Below are 27,028 nucleotides of genomic sequence, written 5' to 3'. Positions count from 1 at the left end.
GACGTAATTGCACACATAGCATGATGAAATCACGATAAGACAAAGACCGAGTCTGCTGACACGCGCATCTTTTTTGAGGTTCCAGCAGAAAAAGAACGTGGCAGCAGACACTGCCTAAGAAAATACATTTTCAACGCAAATTTTCCCGCTGAGTGGTTAGCACATCGAGCTACGCCAGGGTATGGCCAGGGATCCTGGGTTCGAATCACGATATGGGCATTGGTGTTTATGAGTGTCCATATATCAATTTCATCATATAATCACTCACTCCAATCTTCGCAATTAGCTAAAAGTGGCAGGAAAGCGAAGTAAAATAAACCAAATCAATAAATCCATCAAATTTTCCCCCTTTCTTGCTAGTTAGAATTGCTCATTAATGAGATGGTGTGCAGTTTTGTACCGAGGAAGCTATGCAGCCTGTGCTGTCCACCGTGCTCTCTTACGGATATTCTGTGGTCAGTGTTGTGTTTGTTTTGCAGGAGGTGAACGAGGAATAAAGAAGAAAATAGATATACATTGAATGCAAATACTGTTTCACGAGTTTATCTATTAGGAAACCGAAACTGCAAACATGACAACTCTACGCCCCTTTACTTGTGATGATTTGTTTAAATTCAATAATGTGTAAGTATATTTGAATTTGATATACTGTAAGCCTAGGAAGAAAAGTCGATCGGGTAAAAATTTCGAAGCCGGGAAACGGATTTCAGCAACAGTGTTTCAACCATCTTAACAGAAAAATGGTACTACTTTACTATACCTGTCTATTTCTTACATTAACGAGTACTTACTGTTGTTCCTTATTTCCTACAAACCATCCACGGGTAGCCCCAAAAACCATTGACGTTAGCCCAAAAATTCGCGATAGCCCCACAAACCATCACGGGAACGAGGTATGCCTACTAGGTTAGGTTAGGCCTGTTAGGTTAGGTTTCATTAGCACTCCTTTCGTTCAATTTAGCATATACGGACAATACGAGAGCGTATTGTGCTCTAGTGCAGATATCAAATTGCGGCAGCAGCAATAGCGCATCGGAAATAGATTTTCGTAGAAAACCACATGCATTCTCATTAAAATGGATCAAAACTACATTCCCGAACATCAACAACGCTGCAGAAAATGATTTGCGTAAGTACTTTCTCCTGTAAATTTGAAGAAATCCGTCTCTGGTATAGTAAAGTGTTACCCTATTTTGGAATGCGGAACATTTCCTAAGGTGCATTTGTAACTAAGATAATGTCTATTTCTTACATTTACGAATACTTACTGTTACTTGTTATTTCGATTCTGTAACACATTATGGCGGGCGATAGCGTACTGGTTCAGGGCGCGTAGTGAGAGTGTTGGTAAATGTGCGATATCGCCCAGACGGATTTCTTCAAATTTACATGAGAAAGTACTTACTGAAATGAGTTTCTTTAGCATTCTGGACGTTCTTGGAGGTATTTTCTTTCACAGAAAGTAAAAACTTCGTAGTTTAATGCTGCCGAACAAGAATTAATCACTTTTTACGTAAGAAATTGGCATTCCTGCCACATTATGCCGTTGTTTCCATTGTGTGCGTGCAGATGGCGAGAGCGTTGAAAGTCACGCGATCTCTGCAGTGTTTCCAAACGTGCCTTCTTTTTACGAAAATTTCTATTTTCGCCGCGCTTTCTTTTTTCGATGAATTTAGGGGTGAAACGAGTGCTAATGGAACCTAACCTAACCTTGTGTGAATGGTTTGTGGGGCTAGCCATGGATGGTTTTTGGGGCTAACGTCAATGGTTTTTGGGGCTAACGTGGATGGTTTGTGGAGGTAAACATGAAAAAAAATAATTGAAATAGTACATAATTATCCTTCATGAAGTTTTGAAACACTGCTTGCATACTGAAAATCGACAAAACACAAGCTGGCGCGTCATGATGCGCGATGATACATTACGAGTGCACGTCATATTGTCTATTACAGGAGTGGAACAAGTAAGACAAATAATCAATCGTAATATGAAAATTTGACTGTATTTTATGGAAAAAGGCATAACTTCACCTTAAAGAATGTTCCGCAAGGCAAAATAGGTAAGTACCCGTAGTAAAATTAAGGAAATAAATGAGTGGAAGGTGTCCAGGCGTTATTGCATATTTACCCGAGTGTTTTGTCGATTTATGCATTGTTGCAACCTCGTTCACCGGAATATACCTACTTTCGTGCCCAGATTTGAAATTATGCTAATACCTTGCAAACCATTGACGTTAGCCTCACAAACCATTGATGTTAGCCCCACAAACCATTCACGTTAGCCCCAAAAACCATTTTCCGTAATGTTAGGTTAGGCAAGCATAGTTAAAAAAAAAATACTTGACACTTCATGTTCTAGTGAAAACACGGCGAGTTTGAAACACTGACTGTGGGGTTACGTCATCTTACACACGGAACATTGTGCTCTCGTGCAGAAAGCAAATGGCGGCAGCAGAAACAGCGTGTCGGACATAGATTTTCGCAGAAAGCAACATGTATTCGCATTAGAATGGATCAAAACTACATTCACGAACTTCCACAACACTACAGAAAATGATTTCCGTAAGTACTTTCTCCTGTAAATTTGAAGAAATCCGTCTCCCCTATACTATAATGTTACCGCCGTTTGAAACACAGCATATCAACAATGCTAGTCAAGATTTGCCTGCCATTTTGCATGTTCAGGAAGCGATAAAAAAACGAACAATAATTACTCGATATGTCGACAATAGATACTAATTTCGTTAAAAAAAGTGAAATCCCTTGTTAAACAATCTTTTGCAATGCAGAATAGGTAAGTACGAGTGTCAACAATTACAGAATAAACGAGTTACAGACATTACGCAGCTTTGATAGTTTTATCGTCGATTGCAGTCGTATTTCCCTTGGCTATCACAATAAGGAAAATTTCACAGATGTACATACAGGGTTGGGTACTAATTTACTATTCATCGGACAGATTTTTTCATTTTTGCACAAGAAACTACTTACAGTAATAACTTCCTGTAGCATTGTCTAACATATGGAAGGTGTTTTGTGTGATGTGGGAATGTTTCATAGTGGAAATTCATGTTCTTTTGTTGAAAATTAATTCTCCGATGGACAATATAACCTTTGGCACGTATACCTTTGTACATCATCACGTGTCGTGATTGTGCATTGGGTATCCAGTGTTTCGAACTGTCTGTGTTTGTAACGAAAGTTAGAAAAATGACCTGTCGTGGGTGCATGGTGGAATTCGTACCAGTGTTTTTTTTAAATTTAATTGAACACGGGATCGTGAAGGAAGAATGTCCAAAATGTGGCACTGAATGTAAGCTACTTGTTAGAAGGAATGGGCTTTGGTTTGGTTATGTGCCTAATATGATGTGTCGTGGGTGCGTGTTGAAATTCAGGTAAGTTTCCCGTATCCTGGAAACCGATTTCTTCAAATTTAAAAGTTTGGGACTCATTGGGGGGGGGGGGGTGCCTCCGGCCAACAGAGACTATAGAGAAAGCCGGGTAGCTGGAGCAGAGGTGGGGCCACGGTAGCGGTGGGGGGTGGTAGGTCAATTACTCCAGGGGTGGAGCCCTGAATCGGTGGGAAATTTGGACTCAAAAATTTCAAAGAAAATAATTTTTTAGTTTAAATTTCCCACTGAGCCCTGAATCGGTGGGAAATTTGAACTCAAAAATTTCAAACAAAATAATTTTTTAGTTTAAATTTCCCACTGATTCCAGGACGGATAGCCCCAAAAACCATTCACGGGTAGCGCCACGAAACATTACAACTTTCTTCGTAAAACAATGCGAAAAAGTTTTAAAAAAAAATAGATCAGATGAGCTTTGTTCACGGGTATTTCTTGGGTTCCGAAGGTTGAAACACTGCATTACGAATGAAAATCGACAAAACACAGGCACGACGCGTGATTATGTAGGAAGGTGTACGTGCCATATTGTGTCTCAAGCAAGCGAAAAGACTACAAGAAAGAAGTACTCATAATGTGAAAAATTGCAATTACTTGGATCCAAAAAACGTAAATACACCTTAAGGAATGTTCGGCGAAGCAGATAGGTAAGTACGAATGTCAAAAATTGAGGAAATGAAGGAGTTATAGGTGTCAGATGGATAGTAAATTTTTACCCAGGGTTGGACAAAATAATATGAACACCCACCTAATATGGTGTGGGACCACCTTTGGCTTTGAGAACAGCCTCAATCCTGCTGGGAATGGATGCATTCGAATTCTTAATGGTAGTCAGTGGGATGCTATACCATTCCTCAACAAGAAACTGCTCCAACTCCATGAGATTGGCTGGCGGAGGGAAACAGGCCCGTACTCTGGTTTCCAATACTGACCACAATGGCTTGATAATTAACAAATCAGGCGATTGTGCAGGCCAAGGAAGATGTGTAAGTGCGTCATCGTGCACATCAAACCAATCTTGGACAGTGCCAGCAGTATGAATGGGTTCATTATCATCCTGGAAAATGGTATCCCCTGCTGTGAACAATGCCTGACCCATTGGATGGGCATGGTCACCTAAATTACATACACCGTGGCAGTTACCCTTTCTTTCAGTGTGACAATAGGACCCAGTGAATGCCATGAAATGACCGCCCACACCATTACACTACCGCCACCATGCTTCACTGTTGGCACTAGACAGTCTGGATTGTATGTTTCAGCTGGTGTTCGCCATACGTAAACACGTCCACTGGTGGGGAATAGTGTGAAGGTTGATTCGTCGGACCACATGACATGTTTCCATTGGTCGGTAGTCCAGGTTTTGTGTGACACCACTAACGTCTTGTCCTGCATTACAAGAGGTTTGGCAATAGCGGCTCTGCCATGGATATTCTGTTTATGCAGTCCTCGGCGCACTGTTTTCGTTGACACTTCATTCTCAACACGCATATTCAGCTCAGCAGTCACTTTGGTTGCGGTGGTCTTCCTCTGAGAGCCAACAATCCTCCTCTGTCAGTTTCATCTTTCTGCCACTATTCTGTTTCACAGACGTCATTGTCCCCTGCACTTTGTATGCTGTCATGACGGTAGATACAGTATAGCTCGACCACAAGGAAAAAAACCTTCCGTCCAAAGCGTTCGCGCAACTTCCCTGCCGTTATCTGTGTTCGGAGCAGTGTTGCCAGGTCAGATTTGAAAAATTCGGGAGATTGTTCCTTGAGAAACCAGAAGATCTGCTACAAAATCCGATGATTTAATAGTAGCGGATGAACGACTTTCTTGGGGGCGGAGGGGCGGCATAGGCGTGCGCACTGGGGATGGGGGCAAGGGGAGTGGCGCGCATTGTTTATGGTGTAAAGTCACAGATACTTTTGTAACAATGGTGCTAAACCCAGCACCCTGTGTTTGGCGAAAATATACCGAAGATCTCCATTTCAGGAGTGGACATGTTTCAAACAAAAGAAAGTAAACCGCCCGAGGGAACCGACCAACATCTTTCATCTCTTCCGCATTTTCCGGTTAGAGGGTGCGTGGAAAACACCCTCAAATTTGCCCTTTCTCAGCACCGACACAAGGGGTTTGCGATGCCTCTATTATCGCGAGGAATTTTTATGACAGGAAATGGTAGAAAGTTGTGTTCACAGATGAAGCTAACGTGCCGCCTTTCGTTGTCGGCGATTTTCCACAATCTTTCAAGTCGAATGCTAACAATAACAAATCAATTTGCCTTCTGCTGGTGTTCGGTGTACAGCTATCGATAGGGGTGGGCACGCGTCCTGCACAATAATGAGAAAATGCATTACGTATGTGAAATATAGTTGGTGAATTAGACAGCATGTCTTCCTCAATAATTCAAGATAGCAACGCTTATGCTAGGGTGCCACCCATCCTCCCCATCTGCTAGAAATACACACACACACACACCCACAAACACATACATGTATAACATAATTTGCCCACGCTACGAAGTCAGTGTTTCTACCTCGTAAGGCAAGGACGTTTCACTGTGTTTGTGTCACTTCATCCATTTCATCAGTTTTTCATTCATCCATATTGTCGTACTTACCCGTAGAGGCACAAAAGCGACGTAAAATAACTAAAATAGAAATAGAGTTTAGTGTGGGATAAAATACAGCCATCTAAAAATAGTAATGTAGTAAAAGTAATAAAATAATGTCCTAGCACAATTGAGTAGCGTTTGACATAATTTCACAGTTCAAACAGTACTTTTCACGGCTGAGTGGAGTTCCACTCCACATCTTCCCTCCATGTTCAAGTAAGATGAGCAGGAAACGTGTTTTTAAGCTGGCCGTTGTAGGTTCCATAGCAATAGTTTATTAAGGAATTCTCCCGAGAAATCAATAGGCCTGGCAACGCTGACGTGAGCCTGCTGAATGTTCCTTCCCCCCTGCCCTTTCCCGCACCCGCCGGCGCGATGTGCTTCTGCGCAGGTTTCTTTGCTTGTGGTTCCACTATAGCTCGCGATACCACTACTAACTTTGCAACCGTTGTTATGGATGCCCCAACAATTTGCCCTCGTTGGAAGCCTGTACGGTCAGACATAATGGTAGGGCAACACAACACGAAGCTGTTCACAGGCTTACTGGTGGCTCATCCCTCTAGCAGAGGAATCATAGGACACGTAAAAAACAAAAGACGCATTCCGTGCATGTCAGTATAGTCAGCACACACTCTGAAAATGGGGCTCATCTAATCGGGTGTTCATATTATTTTGTCCAACCATACATGTTACAATTATATATATTTTTAGACTGTATATTCACTCATAATGTTTTGTAATCTTAACCAAAATGAATAGTGGAAATACTCTGCATTGTGGAACAGAAGTAAACCCAATGGCACCACTCTTCAAGGAACAGCAGTCGGCATAAGTTTTGAATCTCTTTGTACTCTTGAATTCTGCATTAACCCTGCATTGGTCATACATGGTCTCCAGTTCCGGGTGTGTGGTATTTGCATCTTTATTTATCAATGATTGTTTTGTCAACACCCTCCCTCTTTCTAGCTCTTTCTTTTACACCACAACTTTCTTTTCAGTTTTTGTAAGATCTTCGAGCCACCAGGAAGGGTTCGTTGAATCCCCTTGCTGTCTTGAGTTCATGCGCAAATATAGGCCTACCCAGGGGCGATTCCTCCATGTAAGAAATGAGGAACTTCCTACAGTTCATTTATACTTATTTCTAGTTCTGTACTTTTTAAGAGTGTAATGCACATTTTAAAATTATGAGTGCAATGTAGATTTACTACTCAACTGTTAAGAGTCAATCTGCTATCAGATCTCCTGTCGAAAACAACCCCGTCTGTCTTTGCCTGCCGCTGAGGAAGGTCTCTCATCATCCTACAGCCAGATGGGGGAGCGGCAGTGGAAGAGAGGGAGGGGGTTGCCCAGTTTTACGAGACCGCGAGGAAGCTCCATTGGTATCCTCAACAAGTGATGCCAACCCTAGAATAATAGTTCTAAACCTAGCAAAATTTGAACTTCATTGGTCCTGTGGCATTATGGGAAAATCCAGCATCATCTCTAAAATGGGCATTCCTGGGAAACAGAGAAATTGAATTCTAATGAAGATATTTTGAGGAAATATACATTTTTAAAAAATAATTTCAGATCTTCATGATACTTATCCAGCGCACTTGTTAAAAACTAAAGCTTTTACAGGCCATGGTCCATCCTCTTGTTTTCATCCGTTATCCTCCCTGCTTTAACAAGTGATGAACATTTTATAAAAGTAAATCGGTAGAAAGCTAGTGCACAAATAAAATAAACGAACACCGTTACCAGTCGTCAAATATTCTTCAACTTTTTCAAGCACTTTACTGAACCCATTTTATTGAATGGTCGAAATTCCTAATATTGCTTAACTATAATATATAATCAATAACGCAGTTCACAGCTCCAAAATAGCTGCATAAATTGAACTTAAAACTACTACAGTCATCAGAAATGATAATAATAATTGAATAATAATAATAGACCCTAGCATAATTTTATCGCATTTAGGGTAATTTAAGAGATGAAACAGAACTTTTCTCTTATGAGGAGGTTGGTATGGGCAAAGCTGTCCTTAATCCACACACAACAGGTAGGGAGGGCCTGCAACTAATATTATAAAGGCAATGGCTAGTACAAGGTACACATACAAGCGATGCACGTGATTGTGTAATTGAACACATATTCGAAAACTTTCCTCGGTCTGCTTACCATAACTTCCTACACCCAAGAAATTCCAAGAGTCGCCACTGGGCATACCCATGGTGAAATGTCAAACAGGTGGATGCACACGCATGGCTCTCAGCCATACGTCACAGCTCTGACGTCTGGCCACAGTCAGGAGAGGGGGTGCTTTTCAGAGGCTGACAAGTGGAGTTTCCGGTGGTTTTGTTCTTTTCTGTAGACCAGTGAACTTTGAACTGAGTGTTTCTTTCTTTATTTGTTGGCTTCGTTTCACTTTTAGTGAGAAGAATCTAAGTGCATTGTGAGAGAAAATATGCCTAACTGTGCTATTTATGGCTGTAGGAATCATTACAAAAAGAGGAAAGGAAGTATTTTGGATTTTCTGTTAAAGAAGAATTTTGTCACAAATGGGTATTGGCTTGCAGCCGGAAGGACAAAATATGAGGAGGTACCCAAAAAAAACTGAATCATAATGGTGCGCGGATTACCGATGTAGTTACGGCTTGTGCCGCTAGGTGTCATTAGTATGGGATATCTTGCATCAAACTGCAAGTTGGCATTATTCTGTGCTGAGTGGTTCGTTCGTGGTGTTGCGGCAAGAGTCTGGTGATTGTTGAGATGGCAGACCACAAGGAGCAAAGGACCTATGTTAAATTTTGTTTCTTGTTGGGTAAAACGGCTGCTGAGACCGTTGTTATGCTTCGCCAAGCTTTTAATGAAGCTGCTTTGGGAAAGACACAAGTCTACGAGTGGTTTTCCCGGTTCAAAGATGGCGACATGTCAACTGAAGACTTGCCAAGGCCTGGCCGTCCTTCGACAGGCAGAAATGAAGATCGTCGAAAGACCATTGAGCAAATTTCTGAAGAAGTGGAGTTGTCCTGGAGTACCTGCTAGCACATTTTAACTGACGATTTGAAGATGAGACGGGTGTCTGCTAAATTTGTGTCTCGCTTGCTGTCAGAGGAGCAGAGAAAGAATCGAGTGAATGTTTGTAGCGACTTGAAGGCTGAAGTGCACAATGACCCAAATTTTCTCAAATGAATTGTGACCGGGGATGAGTCCTGGTGCTATGTGTATGATCCTGAATCAATACAAGCCTCCAGCCAGTGGGAGACTCCAAATTCACCATGTCCCAAGAAAGCACGTCAAGTTCGATCCAATGTGAAAACAATGTTGATTTGTTTCTTTGATGTGAATGGGATTGTTCACAGGGAATTTGTTCCCCAAGGACAAACAGTGAACCAGCAATTTTACCTGAATATCTTGAGAAGATTGCGTGAAAGTGTGCAACGGAAGCATCCAGAACTGTGGAGAAGTGGAATGTGGTTACTGCACCATGACAACACCCCAGCCCACACGGCCATGTCCGTGCGACAGTTCTTGACAAAGAACAACATGGTGTTTGTGCCCCATCCCCCGTACTCCCTCATTTAGCACCCTGTGACTTTTTTTTGTTCCCGCGGATGAAGAGGAATGTGAAAGGGAAGTGATTCCATGACGTCAATGAGGTCAAAGACATTACGGATAAAACCTTGAAGAGTATTGCGCCAGAGGAGTTTCGAAACTGTATTCAACAGTGGGAAAAACGTTGGGACAATTCCATTAAAGCACATGGGCAATACTTTGAAGGTGACTAGAGTAGACATGCTTACCTGAATGTACCTACAACATGTACATGTACGGTCAAAATAAAACAAGGTGACAAAATTCCAGTTTTTTTTTTTGGGTACCTCCTCGTAAATGTCAGAAATGATAAGTGTTTCTCTCTCTCTTTAAATATAATATATATGTGCATGTATTATGTGTTTTCACGTATCACATTTTACGTTGCTTTTTTGCCTACTTGGGCTAAGTGCGGGGATGAGACTTGATGATTATATGAAATTGATCAAGGGACAAACATAAATACTCTTACTCAGTTCAGGATTCGAATCCAGTAACTTCCGTGGCAATATCGCGAGTCAAGTACCCGGTACCCTCAGTCACCGAAGCGACTCATGTATATGTATATATGCAGTATGTGTGTGTATTTATGTATATATATGTGTGCATATGTGTATATATATGGTTATTAATGCAGTCGTTATATGCTCTTTTGTGCCTCAAATTTATTTCTAAGTTCCCCGTGCATATAGTACCGTACCATGAAGGCACATTTTAGAGGATGTGGGGGGGTAGGGCCCCACACATTCTCCATCTCGGCCATTTTGGAGGTGAAGTAATCAGTACCATGCTCTGGCTACCTTTACCCCTCATGGTTCCCCCAAGTATCCATTTATTTAAGGCTGGGTGAGCTTCAGAACCGCTTTATGCAGGTACAAGACCGGAAATAATCTGAACTTAGATCACTCGCCCCGGGAACCGAACCCGGGTCTCCCACATACCAGTCAGATTCCATACCGACTATTAAAATATATTGTATACTCTCTATGTTCTCCATGGAGAAAATAAGGTACACGAAGATACGCAACAAATTCCACTCCCCCAAATGAAAAACTGGTTCTGCACATTATGCACATAGAAATGCTCAGGAGGTGGACTCCACTATTTCATATCTTGGTGCAGTGACCGGATCACCACAATAGGTTCAGAAAATGTATCAATGTACCAAGAGGATTGAACCCGCATTCCGTATGAAAACTACCAACTTAACCATCCAAATTATGGCTGTTTCTTGGCTGTGCAACTGTAATGAGAGTAACACTACACGGAAATAGGTTTCCAGTGCTTCATTTCTGTTTAGATACGAATGTGATTCTTTATTGTTGTTATTTGGCATCGCTTATCTGTTACTTTTGGCTAATCGCGACGACATGGATGAAGTTGATGAAGGATAACTCACAAAGAACACCCATGTCCAGGCCGTATTTCGAACCCGTGACTTTTGGTGCCATAGCGCGCTGTGCTAATCACTCTGCCACGGAGGTCAGTAGGTACAAATGTGTTTTCGCAGTTATTTATTAATTAGTTCCTTACTCAGCACCATGGTCACGAATAATAATGATATAGAGAAGTAAAAGAGACGTTGTTAAATAACAGAACAGAAGCAGAGCACACAGTGATATCCAAACAGCACCCACATGCCTCTCGCCAGAAACTAATCCATCTAACTTATCTGTGTACCTAGAAGGGGGACTTTATGAACACGTTAAAGATAAACAAGATATTTTACTGTGCTTTTTTTTATATCTATTTACCATTTTCACAAAAAACCACAAAACATTTTCAGGCAACAGGGAAACATTTTTTCAATAAAATACTTTTATCATGAAAAAGGGACTAATTTCCGTATGCCCAGGTGTCTCAATTATGACCACTTCCCTTGTTTATACAATTATTAATATTCGCTATCTAATTTGTTTATTCTCTTCTTAAAACATTTTTTCTTTCATTCATTTCAGCAACTGTGTGTTCTGAACATTTCTTGGAAGATGCCTTCGAGAAATCTCTCCGACAGAGGCTTTTGGGTTATTCGCCACAAAAATGCAAAAAGCTGAAGTTGGATGCTGTCCCCATCGAGAAGTTACCCTTGTTAAAATCGACCAACAGGCAAGACACTGAACGTAGAGACAAGTGGAAAGTAAGAAGGGATGAAAAGAGCATTGTGAATTCGCTTTTGGAGCATTCTACACAGAACAAATCTAACAGTGCCGATGGTGAACAAAATAGTGGACAAAATTTAGAAGTCTGTGAGAACAATGCGACAGTGGAAATTCTTGCAGATGTTCTGCATGAATTGCACCGCAGGATAAAGGAACTCGAAGAGGAAAAGAATAAAGCAGTGAAAGTGGAAGAGGAATTTCTACTGAAAAATCAAGCATTAGAAGGTGAAAAGAAGAAACTATTAAATGAACTGAAGTGTTTGAAAGTGAAAAGTGATGAAAAAGTGTACAGTGTTCTGTCGAAATATTTTACACCTGGCCAAATTAAGGCCATGCTGTGTCCGGGTAAGAGGAAAAAGTGGTCCGCCGAGGATATTGCAGCGGCAATATCTTTGAGAAGTATAAGCCCCAAAGCATACAGGTACAGGGTGGCGCACGAAATGTCATACCATTCAATCACCTCATAAAATTTTTAATATCATATATTGAATGTTCAAAACACGTATGCGGGTGAGTTGGTTCATGGAAAATCAGGTAGATGTCAGGAGAAGTCAGTATCGGACTCTATTTTGTTGCGAAACAGCACTTTGCAAGATGGCAGATAACGGCCGGTTAAGTGTCGAACAGAAGGTGAAAGTTGTAATGTTTTTTTCAGAAACAAAGAGTTTGGTAGCGACACAAAGGCATTTTCGTGCACACTTTGGTACAAGATGGGCTCCCTGTAAACAGACCATTCGCAGATTGTGCCAACAATTAGAAACCACTGGCTCTGTGTTGGAGAATAATCGATGGTGCCCGTCAAGTGTCCGAACACCTGAGAACATTGAAGCAGTTCGCGTGGCTTTGGCACGAAATCCAAGCAAATCAACAAGGTGGCTGCTGAGTTACAAATATCTCGTAGGTCAATCCAAAGGATTCTCCACTCTGATCTTCACTTGTTCCCTTACAAAATGACAGTTGTCCAGAAACTAACGGCAGTGGACAAGGAACGAAGGCATCAGTTTGCTTCGTGGTTAGTGGAAGAAGATCATGTTCTGCACAACACTTGGTTTACAGATGAGGCGTACTTTCATTTAAATGGTGTGGTAAATAAGCAAAATGTTCGATTCTGGGCAAGTGAACAGCCTCACAAACTGCATGAACGTGAGAATTATGGAGAAAAAGTGAGTGTGTGGGCAGCAATTTCAACTCATGGAATCATTGGACCGTTTTTCTTTGACGACACAGTAAACAAAGAACGATACAAGGAAATGTTGGAGAACTCATTTATTCCGCAGCTCTTGGCAACAGGTCTCCATTTACACACTCAGTGGTTCATGCAAGATGGAGCCCGCCCACATACTGCAAACATTGTTCTTGATTTCCTGTATGAGATGTTTAATGTGCGTGTAATGTCTAATCGGTTTTCTGAACGTCACGAAGGTGGGAGATTGTGGCCCCCGCATTGCCCAGATATTAATCCTTGTTACTTTTTTTGGAAGGGTTTCTTGAAAGATAAAGTTTTCGCAAGGAAGCCTGCAGATGTAGTGCAACTCAAGGCCTTTGTTGTGCCGTGAAATTTCGGAGGACTTGTGCCGGAGGGTTGTGACAAATGTTAAGGTTCTCTTGCAAGAGGTTGTGAACCATAATGGTGGACACATTGAACACATTCTGCACTAACCTAACTTTCCATACTCTGATAATTCACTATGCATTAATTTTGTAATGTTTCGATAATAAATAAATGTGTAATAAAGAAAACAAATGGTAAGACATTTCGTGCGCCACCCTGTATTTGAGGAATAAACTTAAATACCCATTGCCCCACTTCAGTACCCTGGTTAGATGGGCAAATAAGATGAACTGTGACCCTGGAATACTGAAATCTGTTCTTGCGTTAATGAAAATGAAAACGGCCAGTATGCCACATTTTGAATGCATTACTTGCCTCTCCTTCGACGAAATGCAAATATCTGATAAAATTTGTTTTGATTCCAGAAATGAGGAAATTTACGGTCCTTGTAAATCAGTGCAAGTTGTTATGGCTCGTGGTTTGTTTGCAAAATGGAAACAACCTATTTTCTTCGAATTTAATTCCCCGATGACGGAAAATAAATTGTTGAATGTTATTTCCGGTCTCTAGTCATCAGGTTATCCCACTCACTCAGTCACTTGTGATCTTGGTGGTAGAAACAGAAGACTATTCAATACTTTAGGCATTTCACACATATACAGTTCATTTCAAAATCCATGCGATCCATCGAGGAATATTTATGTTTTCGCAGATGTTCCCCACTTAGTAAAATTGCTTCGAAACCACTTTCTGGACAAGGGATTATTCATGTTCAACAATGGAGAGATTGCCGACAAAAAATCCATTCAAAATCTTATAGACAAATCCACAAGTGACACAAAAATTGCGTACAAAATAAGTCAGCATCGTTTAGACGTTAGCAAAAGTCAGTGTCAGAATGTAAAGTATGCGGCACAAATTTTTTTGAACACCTTGTTGAAAGCTCTTCTCTATTGTGGACAAGCAGGTGAAATTGAAGGAAGCTGGAAAGAAACCACTTACATTCTAAAATTGATAAATGATTGGTTCGATATTTTTAATTCACGTGGTCACTTTGAAAACATTAATATAAAACGTGGTTATGGATGTGCATTGGAAGAACAAAATGCTGTTCTGAGTGAAGTTGACAAATTAATGGAGTCCCTGCAAGTGCAGGGAAGTGGAAGAAAGCTGCCATTTCAATATGGCATTGAAATGTGTAACAATTCTCTGTTTGCCTACATGCAAAACAAGTTTAACATTAAATACCTGACAACAAGCAAACTAAACCAAGATATTCTTGAAAACTTCTTCTCGTGCATTCGTGGAATGGGTAGCACGAATGATCATTCCAGTCCACTTGATGTAAAGTACAGAATGCGATGTTATATTTTAGGTAAACATTCGTCTTCAATTTTTGTGGCACAGAAAAATATACTTGACAGTGAAGACGAAAAGTGTTTAAGTGGCGAATATGACGTAAAGGGGGATATTTTGGAGGAAAGATGTCAAACTGCCACATTGTTAAACAAGATCATTGAAAAGGAACACACAGAAAATGAAGAGGTTAGTGAGGACTTGGAAGCATGTGACATCACTGAATGTGATTTACAGCTGGACAAAATTTCAGAGGAAGCTCTCAAATGCGTTGCAGGATTTGTGGCTCACCGTTTTAGACAACAGTATAGCGACCTAGGTTCTTATGTGGCTCCAAATGTGGATTGTGGATCAGCAGAAGGAAGCTGGGTGCAATTTGTTTCTTATAAGCGGCTGACGGAAGCAAGTCAGCATTTCTTTTCTGCTATAAAGGTAGCAGAAAATTGCTTCAGAAACTTTCATGGAGATTTCTTTTGTTCTGGTAATGGAATTATTACAAATTTAGCCCAGATTGTTTACAAAGAAATTCAACAGTCTGTGCCGCTTGAAGTTATTCAATTTTTCATCAAAACTAGAACATACATCAGAATAAAAGAAATGAACAAAAAGAACAAAAAACACTGCAGAGAAAAGAAAATTTATGAAGAAATTGAAAAAAACTTGTATGATACTGTACATATTTTCTTGCTATGTAAATAATGTTAAAGGACTCTAATGTTGTTTTGTACTGTTATAGTTCATTTGTTCGAACAAGCAGCAAATGTAACAATAACAATTCTTCAGAAAAATAAATTTAAAAGCTTAATTTTCCATTTATATATTGCTTTTCTATTGTAATTTCTAATACTTTCTCCTTCGATTCTACTCATGTGGTTGCAATAGTGTACCGAATATTTTAGGGGAAGCTGAATCTGGAGACTATTTTACCTGTAGGAAATGCTTGTAAAATTATCAAGTACGAAATAATTTCCCCATCCCCCCCTCTCTCTCTCTCTCTCTCTCTCTCTCTCTCTCTCTCTCTCTCTCTCTCTCTCTCTCTCTTCTCTTTCTTCCTCATTCTGTGTGTTTTCTAGCCCTTAGAAAATCAGATAACAACTGTAATGGGATTCAGTATGCTAATATGAAAGAATTAAAACTACTTTTCAAATGTAAGACAGGTAGTCAGAATTGTGACAGTGTATGGTTAAAATTTGAATTTGCATTTTCCAAAAACAAAGAAGGAGAAGAAGAAATGAAGGTAAGACTATCATGATGACGAGAATTAATTATGATACATGAAATCTATGAGAGAAAACTCTCAAAGGAGTGCCTAAATCTGGACTGGATGTCGAAGCCTTCGCTAAGTCTGACACTCAACATGCTTGGACACGAAGGTTCCTGTGTGTGTAAGACTAATAGAAGACACAGAAGAAAGCTATGCACTAGGCTCATGCTGACCAGTAAGGCTTAAAAGGGATTTATTACTAAATGACACTTTTTCACAACATTGTATTTGATATTTGCAAGATACCCACATTCTTAACTATTCCCTTAATATATTTCTCAATTTTTTGGCTCGTGCATTTGGGGGGCTGCAACCCCATCACACCCTCCGCTTGGTACATCATTATATGGTTATTCCACCTGTTTTGAAGTTATATTGAGTCTGTAGTTGAAATATTTTGTTTCACGAAGAACGCTTCACTGTAGAGCGAGCGGACACCCTGCCCCATAGTCCTCTTCGACAACGATGATGACGTCATGTGCTGGAAGGGTGAGTTTTCAGGATCGGCTTGCATCCACCTCTTTAGTCTTTCCACCATGGAGTGTACCTGCTTTGTACTGAAAATGCAGTCTACCGTTCCGTGCCCGACTAACAAAAGTGCCTTTTTATAATTTTATGAAATTTAAATTTTTATAGTTTTATAGAATCTCAATCGAAAGAAAAGTTCTAATCGTAATAATTGAGGATTTGGCATTTTAAACCATTAATTTAGCATATTTTTAAAACCCAGTCTCTGGCACCATGCACGACCATCGACGTAATGCGACACACAAAGGGATAATTGAAGCTAGGGTTCAGAGAGGCATTTGCAAATGAATATTTAAAGTTGACCTTGTTTTGTAAATATATATATATTCGTGTTTCTTTCCTGGAGTGGTTAGCGCAATGCACTAGGAATACAAAGACCCCCAAGTTCGTATTTTTGATGAAACATGCATTGTTATATTTCTTACTTTATATCACTTTTATGCCACATTTGGCTAATTGCAACTGATATTGAAGTTGATGGATACTAATGTCCAGACCAGGATCCAAACAATAAATGTTTGGTGCAAGGACCACTCAATGCCCTTAGCAGCTTAGGTGGCTCTGAGAATATATCGATGTCTATACTCCTTCATTGTTGCAAATTACCCAAGAAGAAATGCAAGGTAAAATATCATGCAGGAATAGTAATAAGATTTCTATATTCTGAAGTGGGTTATATTGATTTTGTATAAGATGGATGATTTATTATGAAGTGTTGAATGCTAAAATAGACTGAATTGTTAATAGAGGTCAGATCTGGAAAATTTACAAAATGGGAAGTTTCATCTCATGCTGTTTTTGACCCTCTGTTCCGTTCAAGTAGATCATGTTACTTCTTCACCATCTGTTTCTTTGTGCACACTGAGGCAGTAATTTAGAACTAACAGAAATATATCCATTTCATCGAAGATTGAAATTATGTGAAAAACATTTAGATTAGTTATAAACATGCTGATAAAATTTTATAAATTATAGTATTGTTCTACAATACACACAAAAGGCATGCATCATTCCATTAAGTACAAAATTACACACAGGTACCTATAACACACACATGGGCAACACTGAGAAGGAGGCCCAAAGCTTGCATTACACAGAGCATACACCAGTTTGCACAAGAGCACATAAGTTTCCCAAGCTTGCTTTAAATCGTAAGTTAGGAAGATTACATTATCTTTTTTTGTAGACATCCACCCAGTCATTTTTTAAATAAATAAGATAAGCATTTTTCAAGCAATCCAAATCTTTACACACTGTAATTAGAGTCTACAGTATGAAGAATTGAAATGCTCATTTTTTTTTTAAGAAACTAATTAGCACACTAATTTTTATTTATGCGGAAATTATGATTTGATAGCTTACATGAGCTAGCTCCACTTTTCCCACAGAGCAGCCATTCTCGGTTTATGGTCATCTTGGACAGAAAATACCAGTGAATTTTATGCAAAGTTCAAAGGAGGTTTCGTGCTTGAGACCAGATATTACATGATCAGGTGTTCGAAGGATTTAGGACCTTTATTTAAATGCTGAAAGACCTAAACTCGACCTGTCTAACAACGAGAGCATTTATGATGTAATACCCCTTCGTATGTTATTAACACAGCATGCTATGACAGGTGTCTTCAGTTCAAATCCAAACCTGAGTATGGATATTCTTTGTGAATGTGCCTTCATCAATTTTACATCATCGTCACTCTTCCTCATGATTGGCCAGAAATGGCAGAAAAGTGAAGTAAAGTAAACAAAATCAGTCAAATCAACCAAACCTTTCACACATCATGTTACCTAGTAGCAGCAGCCCAAGTTCCAATTCTTTAATTCTGAACTAGTCATGGTTCACGTGCATTTTTTAAGTGGTTCAATTTCTAATTATGTCTGTTAATGCATACTTTATCGGCGTACTTACTGCAGGTTTTGTAGGAAACTATTTTTTTCCTTCTGTATTTGTTTTCTAGCAGGCAATTGTTTACTGTTGTCGAGGATACAGAATTTTGCTGCCATCTACTTCACATGCATAGAGCACAATGGTTTTTTCTGGTTCCTAGCTTTAAAATAATATGTGTAAAAGCTTTCATTTCCGGTTTGGTGCTCTTAGCATTAAATAAAGGTCCCACATCATAGCAGTTTTCATACATTATACTTGCTTTATTGAGAAATTTCATTAATTTTTTTAAAAAATAATTTGGTGCTCTCTTTCTCTTTCAGGAACCTGGATCCATTAACAGAAACAGTATCCTTTGTGTAAATATAGCTTTTATGCACTACTGTAGTAGTATGTGTGCAGTATGGAGTGGTGAATATGAATAAGCACTATTATAGCCTATATGCATGAAAGTGCTTGTGCTTATAGAATTACCAAACTAATGGAACTCAAACAAGCAACTCTTATTCTCTCAGCAAGTGGAGGTTTTCGCTATTTGTTTTTGAGTTTATTGACTGGAAAAAAACTTTCGTGCCTATATTGATTATACTGTACTATCATGAAAAATAATGGAGTAAGTCCTATCTTGCGTAACGTGGGAACTTTAATTGCATTATTTCATTCTATTATGATTCACTGATGAATTAAATTAAGATTATTGTTGCATGTAACTTTCACTGTTTCATGCTTCATGTCAAAGGAAAGCCCCCCCCCCCCAACTACAGCAATTTATAACAGGTCAGTGAATAATAAATATTATTGTATTTACTATAATTTCTATTAAACTAACGTTACAGTTATAACTATTTAACCTGGGATTAATTTAGTTCTCATGTCATGTCTCACAGCTTTGATTTTTTTGTATCAAATGTTATTATACAGAGCCATCTTGGTTAATTTGTAATTTGTTTGCTAAGAATTACAAATATAAAATAGAATATATTCTTAATTTCCCTAAAGTGATGTGTTGACCTAAACCAAATACAAAATAGCACAGTCTTTGAGCAATCCTAAAAATATCAAACAACAGAATTGACATTAATGAAAATTTATTTCAGCAACACTCAATATGTAACACTAAATTGGAATTGTTAAATGAAAGGCTCGATTGTAAAAGATCGTAACATTTTCGTCATTTCTGAGTTCATTAAGAAACAAATTATTAGAAGCTATACTGTAGATAAATTGTTTTCGGGTTGGTTGTGTTTACCAATTTCAGAAGGCTTCACTGAGTACAATGCAAATTGTTGACATGGCAATTTCCCTTGAAAATCGAAGGATGGCACATTTTGCTTTGTATCTTACCATATTTTACACTTTTACACCTGAGCCATTCAAATATTATCTCTTGATAGAGAAATGTCTGGAATTATGTCAAATTTTGTTTGTCCTTCTGTAGTTTTCATATTTTTTTATTAGAAGTTAATGACTTTTTTTATATATGTATATATAATATATAGTAATATTATGCTTCCAGTTGGAAATTCCTTAACATTTGTTCAGTATGGATTGTCTTTTTATATGCAGTACTTGGCACACTGGCCAGAGTATTTTCAAGTGGCAGAGTCACCTAGTGGAGAGATCATGGGCTACAGTAAGTTAATTTTATCATAAGTTTGTAATTCGTGCATAGCATTAAAGGGAAGTTGTATGAATAAATCTGTCAAATGTTTTGTAAAATTATTTAAATTATGTAAAATGGTTTAGCATTTTTTGCAGTTGATCATACATCTTTTAAAAAAAACAGTTGTAATTGTTAACTGGTAATCTTAATCTTTCACTCTTCCTTTGTATTTCAGAAATGTCTCATTGTTCATGTGTCCATCTTAATATACCATTGACAGTTACGTGACCATTTCCACTGTTGTTTGAACCAACATATTGATGACAATTTATTTTACATTAACAGAACCATCACCACAATATTAGTATCTGATCAAGAATTGCACTGTTGTGTTGCAAGCACTAATGCTCACTCTTGCCAGCTCTCACTCACAGATTATACTTCCAATTCAAATACATCACATCTAGGATGAGCCAATACCATACTGACGCTGAAAATCCCACAGATTCGAACCGATATCAATGCTTTAAATTATAACAATGAAAAGTGCAAAATATTTAAGAACTGCATCAGAATATTGAAATAGCTCTCATCAAAATCAAGTTTTTCTCACAATACAGACTCCACAAAGTTTATTATTATTGTGGACCCTGTGAAAAGCAAAATGCTGAAAAAGTGTTGGTAAGTAATTTACAACCAAAACTTTTCGATAACAATCCATGAAAATCAGTATCGGCTTCGTCCTAATCACAGCATTATTCATATAATCATATAACTCATCAGCAAATACAGTATGCAATTGCACAGAAACTGATGGTTACACAAACCACCTGTATTCAATTAACAAGAGACAATCAGAAAAAAATATTAAAAATCACGTCTTGCATTTCAGTAATGGGGAAGGCTGAAGGCCACGGCGAGAACTGGCATGGCCATGTGACTGCACTCACAGTCTCCCCAGAGTTCCGAAGGCTGGGTCTTGCAGCTACTCTGATGGCATGGCTGGAGGAAGTGTCCGAGAAGTGAGTAGCATTCTTCCTTCTCTCATTATAGTGGGAAAATGTATCACCTATGATTTATTTAAATTAAAATGGAAAAATGTCTGTTAAATCCAATTGTGCAAGTCTAGCCATCGGTGCAAGTGTGTATGTGCCGACTGGATGAGTCCAGTAGCAAAATAGAGCTGAAGGGAAATAGTTTCCATAAAAATCATCTGCTGTTGAAACAACATTGAAGTTTCACACATAGTAACATCGTCAGCAAAATACATGAAGAAGGTATGATGGTATAAGTTGTAACTTTTTTATTTGTTGTTTTAAGTCCACTTTATGCACAGTAAGGCTAATCGGGACTGGACCTACAGTTTAAAGTGGGATCCGAACCACTTGTGCCTCCACTGGATATTGAACCTGGGACCCCTTGATTACAAGGTTGTAACAATCACAAACATAACAAGGAGAGAGGGAGATAATAAACAAACCAATTGAATAGTTGTGTGAAAGAAATATATGAAACATACGTACAGCGGAGTTGTTTGGGTATGTTTGTATCCAGTGATCAGAACGCTACATTTTATAAGTAGCTTCGCTACAACTACAGCTACTCTTCCAAAATGTAGCTTCGCTACAGCTACAACTACATTTACCAAAACGTAGCTCGCTACGCTACTCCTGTTCGCTACTCGCTACTTTTGCGCTACTTCTGTATTAAAAACTTAAAACAACTATATGGCTATTCAAAAGAAGCCCTAGTATGATGGTTGTACGTACTGAAAAATAGATTCTGTTATTTATTACTATGATTCCCTTCATTCTATAATTTTTATAGCAGTGTTACATCAGTTACATATTTTTAATAAAGTGTTTGAGAATAAAGTACCTTTGTAAGTGGCATATCAATTCAAAAAACTGGGTCTTACACGAATCCGTGATGTTCTTATTGTCATATCAAAAATATTTATGTGACATACTTCCTTTTAAAATTAATTGGAAGAATATCGCAAGTATCGAAATTAACTATAACGTGTTGCGCAAAATGGGAATAAGAAAAAATGTGATATTTAGCAATTTAATCTTCTTAACTTAAACAGAATGTTATTTCGGGGATGGCAGATATTTTCTCGAACCTTGAGGATAGCTGGGGAATGCTTCTAATGGTATAAATGAGAAACAGGTGGAGCAATTTCTTTACGTAAGTTTTTCCATTGAAAAGGCTTCCCCGACGACACAGTGAGAATTGTAATTGTCACCTTGTATTCAAAGGGCCCCAGGTGCGATACCCAGCGGAGGGTAGGCTACATGGTGGTTCGTATCAGTCTTGATCAGCTGATCTGTGCATAAAGTGGACTCAAAACAAATAGTAGGAAAGATGCCTAGTTGGGAGGATGGGAAATTCCTGCTCCTCTATTCCCCACTCTGCTCATCATTCATCATTCTTCCTCGTTCTCACAATTAGTCAAAAGTGGCAGAAAACGGCCATAGATAAGAAAATAACTAAATAAACAATGCATCCTCATGATTAGAAAAAGTTACAGAAAAGGGACGCAAAAGTAGGAAAAACCCATAAATTTGAAAACTGTATTAACAAAGAAAATTGTCATTTCTGCAGAAAAGTCAATAACTTGTACGTTCTTTTTACGATATGATAAAATATATTGAGTAAACTGATGTGTATATCCGAGTGTTCTAAACATATTGTTATTTTAAAATTTGCGAACAAACATTATGACCAGAATAATTGTAATTCCAGAAACTCTATCGCTCTTGTAACAATAATTTCTTGCCGGTGTTATCCTATACACTGACAATGATCAATGCTGTTAACGTACTGAACCATTGATTGCTGGCACTATTGCTTTGTCAGATTAGTAGGAAATGGATCCCTCGTTTTTGCACTGTAAGTTGAGTTTTACACAGTAAATATCGATATTTTGCTGTCTGTTACGTCATGGATATCCACAGGATTTGTTCCAGGGGTGGCGCAAACGGGGCATTTTTTCCTGGCGGTGTAGCAAATGAGGCATGATTCTCCCCAAAATAGCGATGCAGATAAAATAAATGGCTATTAGCCGGAATATATTCATGTATGCCAGTTACTTATCTGGATATTAGAATAATTCAGATGCTAATGAAATAAATTACACAGATATCTATAATCTGCGTTATAAAGATATTTATAATCTAGATTATCTGTATTTGCATGTAATGGACTTTGTCTTTTTGAGTCTCTTGCAAAAGTAAGCAATATTGTAGTTTATTTTTGACGCCGTTGCCACTTTCCAAAATTACCTCAAAATGCTCAGGAAAAATGTAGCTGTAGCGAAAATTTCGCTACAACTACAGGAATTTTGTAGCTTCGCTACCGCTGCAACTACAATCTTCAAAATGTAGCGCAGCTACCGCTACAAATTTTGTAGCTAGCTACAGTAGCTATAGTAGCTCTGTTTGTATCTACCACAGGTTTGATCCCAGGGGATAAACATTACATAATGATTCAGGTGCCACTTTAAACTGCATGTCAAGTCCCGTGTGAGCCTATCTGAGCATAAAGTGAACTGGGTTTCTTTTCGGGATATGTTTGCTTTGAAACACTGTTGAAGTCGATGGTGTATTATTTTTTCCAGTGTAGAAATTCCAGCAAAGAAAGGCAGTTGCAGTAGCACCGAGACCGGTAAAACAGCAAGAGTGCAAAATCAGTCGAAACCAGGGCTGGCTCGGTACCTCAGTTTTAGAGCAATGGCGTGGTATGTCAAAGACCCAGGTTCAAGTCCTGGTCATTTTTCACTGGAACTTTACATGTAACCAGCCTTTTTTTAAGCCGAAGAAAGGTTCCGGTACACTTTAAGTTGGTTTGTTATTGTGTTTGTCATAAGAAGTACTCAAAATATTATGGTATGTTCATATATGATCGTGCATCCTTGTAGTTACACACATACATACAAACACACTTATTTTGTTAAATTGTTAATATTAGTTTTATTTTTGCATATAAACAGGTGCCACTATGGCATGCCACCAGTAAAAAGCAGTTGCATAACTATATGTAATTCAAAATCTCATATATGATCCCTGCTGTTGTGTTTGGGGTCATATTGGCCAGAAACTATATTTTATGTGTATAGAATTCTTGTATTAATAGTTGCACAAGGCTGTACTTGGTTAATCAAAAGAAAAAAAAATATATATATAGGTATATAGTATTTTTTTATCATCACTACATACCCTTAATGGTGTGTTCGGGTCAATATAACCCGAAGTTATTATGTAAACTTTTGATGATATATAAATGCATTATTATTACTAACAAAATTACGAAACCAGAAAAAAAAACATGAAACAAAAATATAAGCTATGAAAAGCCAATGTTGCCATATTTCTTCAAAGAAATAAGAAATATGTCACTCAGGTCATATTGACTCGAATGCTACAAACATAAGCAAAATTTGAACACTACAGCAGAGATATTCTACTGTGTATACTACTGTAAAATTGTGTGGGTATAAAGTGTCACATGTAGATTTTCTAATATGCCCGTGTTTAATAGTGCAACTTCTTACCTGTTCCATAACTGAAAAAATCATTTTATTTACTTTTGCACTCTTTCAGGAAGAGAGCATATTTTGTGGATCTGTTTGTGAGAGTGTCAAATAAAGTGGCCATCAACATGTACAAGCGACTGGGGTACATAGTGTATCGGACAGTTTTGGAGTATTATTCAGGGGATCCGGATGAAGATGCCTATGGTAAGTATTTTTTTATTTTATAAAATGCAAATTAAGTGTATGCAGACATAATTTAGAAATAATAACACTATGAAATAATATTAACTACTGAAATTGATGTTGTTGTTGCATAGAAGGGATAATCAATTCTCATTTGTTCCCTCATGGTTCCGCTCACTTTCAAGAAGTAGCGATTCATTTCATCACCTTTCTTGTTTCTCTCTCAGATGTCTGGTCAGTTTCTCTCCATTTTTACTTTGGTCTTACTGTGTCAAATACTTTGATAAACGAGCATGGGTGATGTTTTTATGATTGTTCTAGGTTGAAATGCATTTTTTGTATTTTTGTTTTTGTTATTTAACGTCGCTTTTCTGCCACTTATGAAATTGATAAAGCACAGTCATGTACAGGCATTTATTCTTAAATATGTTGCCTTTGCAGATATGAGGAAGGCTTTGTCACGAGACGTGAAGAAACGGTCAGTGATTCCGCTTGCGCATCCTGTGAGGCCAGAAGATGTTGACTAGCATTGACTGTGTGCTTGTCTCCATTACCATCAAATGTCGGGGGAATTACACTAATTATGTGTCGCGAAAGAACCTCGGAATTTATTTTTTCATTTTCTATTCTATGTAATGAACATTCTGCGAAGATTGGATTGAAGAATCTCAATTGGCATTTGAGTACAGTCTGTTATTTTTTTGGTAAAACTGAAATCTGGTTTTTTTCTAGAATTGTCTTTTTTTTTTTTAAATAAACACTGAATTGTGGAGACAACACATCGGATAGGATTAAAACACTATACAGTAAGCTTCGGACAAGAGCCAACCCAAGTGGTTATTTTTTTTAATTTTATTTATAAATGAAACCTAACATGTTCCCTGCTGTATTGTTATAATATTTGTCCAGAAAGTGCGCTTTACCATACATAACAGTGAAAACAATTGTATCAATATTGAAACACATGTTCATATATATTTTCATGTCAGTGTATTATGTGCTTCAGTGTAGGAGAATTTATAGATATTATATATGACATGGTGCATGCACTAAGTATGAGAGAAAATACATGTACACAAAAGTGAAAAAGCATTTTGAAAGTTTTCATGACCATTTTATTACTAAAACATGAGACATGTGAAACTTATTTGTTTATAATGGCTGTGAAAAAAGGTGTAATAGCTTTTCTTTTAGGTATCATGGTACAGCATATCCATTAATTTTCTCAGCAGTGTTGACTAAAGTGGTATAAGTGATGGATAAGTGTTCTTGTAATACAATAAATATGTTTACCCAAAAATCATACAAGCAGTTACTTATAGACCTAACATTTCATGGATTCAGGCTGATAGTAATTCTTTGTAGGCATATACAAATATGCAAAATGTTTATAATAAGATTGTGCAAAACCTGAAATACAATAGTGAAGAAAACTGTTAAAAAATCACATGAAAAGATTTTTCTTTTTAACCTAAACAATGAAGGCAGTGAACCTTATACGTACAGAGTATTTTGTGTACAAGAGTATTATGAAACCATGTTGTAAAATAGCCATCACATGTAATTGTACGCACTACAAGACTGAGTCAGGGTTTACTCTGTCAGAAGAGGACAAATTGGATAACACTGTGTCCACAGAATCAAAGATCGTATTGAATTTTTCTTGTCTATTTGTCACTGGTCATGTCTCAACACTCTCCGCCTGCTGCAGCCAATACACAAGGCCCTGTAAACTTCTGAATTTCCTTTGGCAGCATCCAGATATTTATCCTGGAGGCCACTTATTATGTACTACATTAATTTATTTTTGAAAATGTTAGGAATGGGTTTCCTGACCAGGGCAGATTTATTTGCGATGTAGTACAACATATTCTTGTTGGGAAACCTGATGGTAAGAGACCAGAAGGAAGACTAAGATGGAGAGATAATGTGGACATGGGCCTAAAGGAAATTGGCAGGGATGGAAAAGAGTATACTGGGTGATTTTTTTTAACCTGAATCATTTGAATATCTTGAAAAAAAATCATCATACAAAAAAATGTTCCAAATAAAAAAGTTGATAGTTTGGAGGGGGAAGTTTAGTGGTGCAACAAAAGAACACCCCCTCCCCCTCTTGTAGGTGGGGTGGGGGGTAACTTTGAAATTTCAAATAGAAACCCCTATTTTTTATTACAGATTCGGATTTTGCGGAAAAAAAATACGTAAGTTTTGTCTGAAACATTTTTTTTGATTCGTGATAGATGGCGCTATAATCGACAAATTTTCATTTCTTGAATGTTTACACTTTAAAACCAATGTATTTCATTTCGCAATTCATTTAAATTCAAAAAATAAAACATTCTCGTGCATGAACTTTGTACTAATTCTTGACAAATTT

At 38.1% G+C, this 27,028-nt stretch overlaps 1 protein-coding gene across 2 annotated transcripts; it reads left to right on the top strand.

Annotated features, from left to right (window-relative positions):
• The first annotated feature begins 448 nt into the window (after nt 1–448).
• On the top strand, nt 449–25,496 carry Naa20A (N-alpha-acetyltransferase 20 A). Of its 2 annotated transcripts, XM_083114147.1 has the most exons (7): nt 449–624; nt 7,007–7,107; nt 18,652–18,676; nt 19,871–19,961; nt 20,824–20,953; nt 24,536–24,672; nt 25,093–25,496. In XM_083114147.1, coding segments are annotated over exons 2-7 (471 nt in total). In that variant the 5' UTR covers nt 449–624; nt 7,007–7,105; the 3' UTR covers nt 25,179–25,496. The 2 variants fall into 2 exon arrangements, with proteins under 2 accessions (XP_082970273.1, XP_082970272.1); XM_083114146.1 differs by lacking the exon at nt 7,007–7,107.
• The last annotated feature ends 1,532 nt before the right edge of the window (nt 25,497–27,028 follow it).

Source organism: Lepisma saccharinum, chromosome 28 (genome assembly GCF_977018435.1).
Source record: "Lepisma saccharinum chromosome 28, izLepSacc3.1, whole genome shotgun sequence".
Classification (NCBI taxonomy): Eukaryota; Metazoa; Arthropoda; class Insecta; order Zygentoma; family Lepismatidae; genus Lepisma; species Lepisma saccharinum.
This window is presented reverse-complemented; position numbering and strand designations above follow the sequence as displayed.

Excerpts from the sequence above, each read along its gene's own strand:
- Naa20A (XM_083114146.1), top strand. The coding sequence starts at position 572 with ATGACAACTCTACGCCCCTTTACTTGTGATGATTTGTTTAAATTCAAT. Across the intron at positions 625-18,651 it reads TTGTTTAAATTCAATAATGT|GAACCTGGATCCATTAACAG; the intron begins GTAAGTATATTT and ends TTTCTCTTTCAG. Across the intron at positions 24,673-25,092 it reads TCCGGATGAAGATGCCTATG|ATATGAGGAAGGCTTTGTCA; the intron begins GTAAGTATTTTT and ends TTGCCTTTGCAG.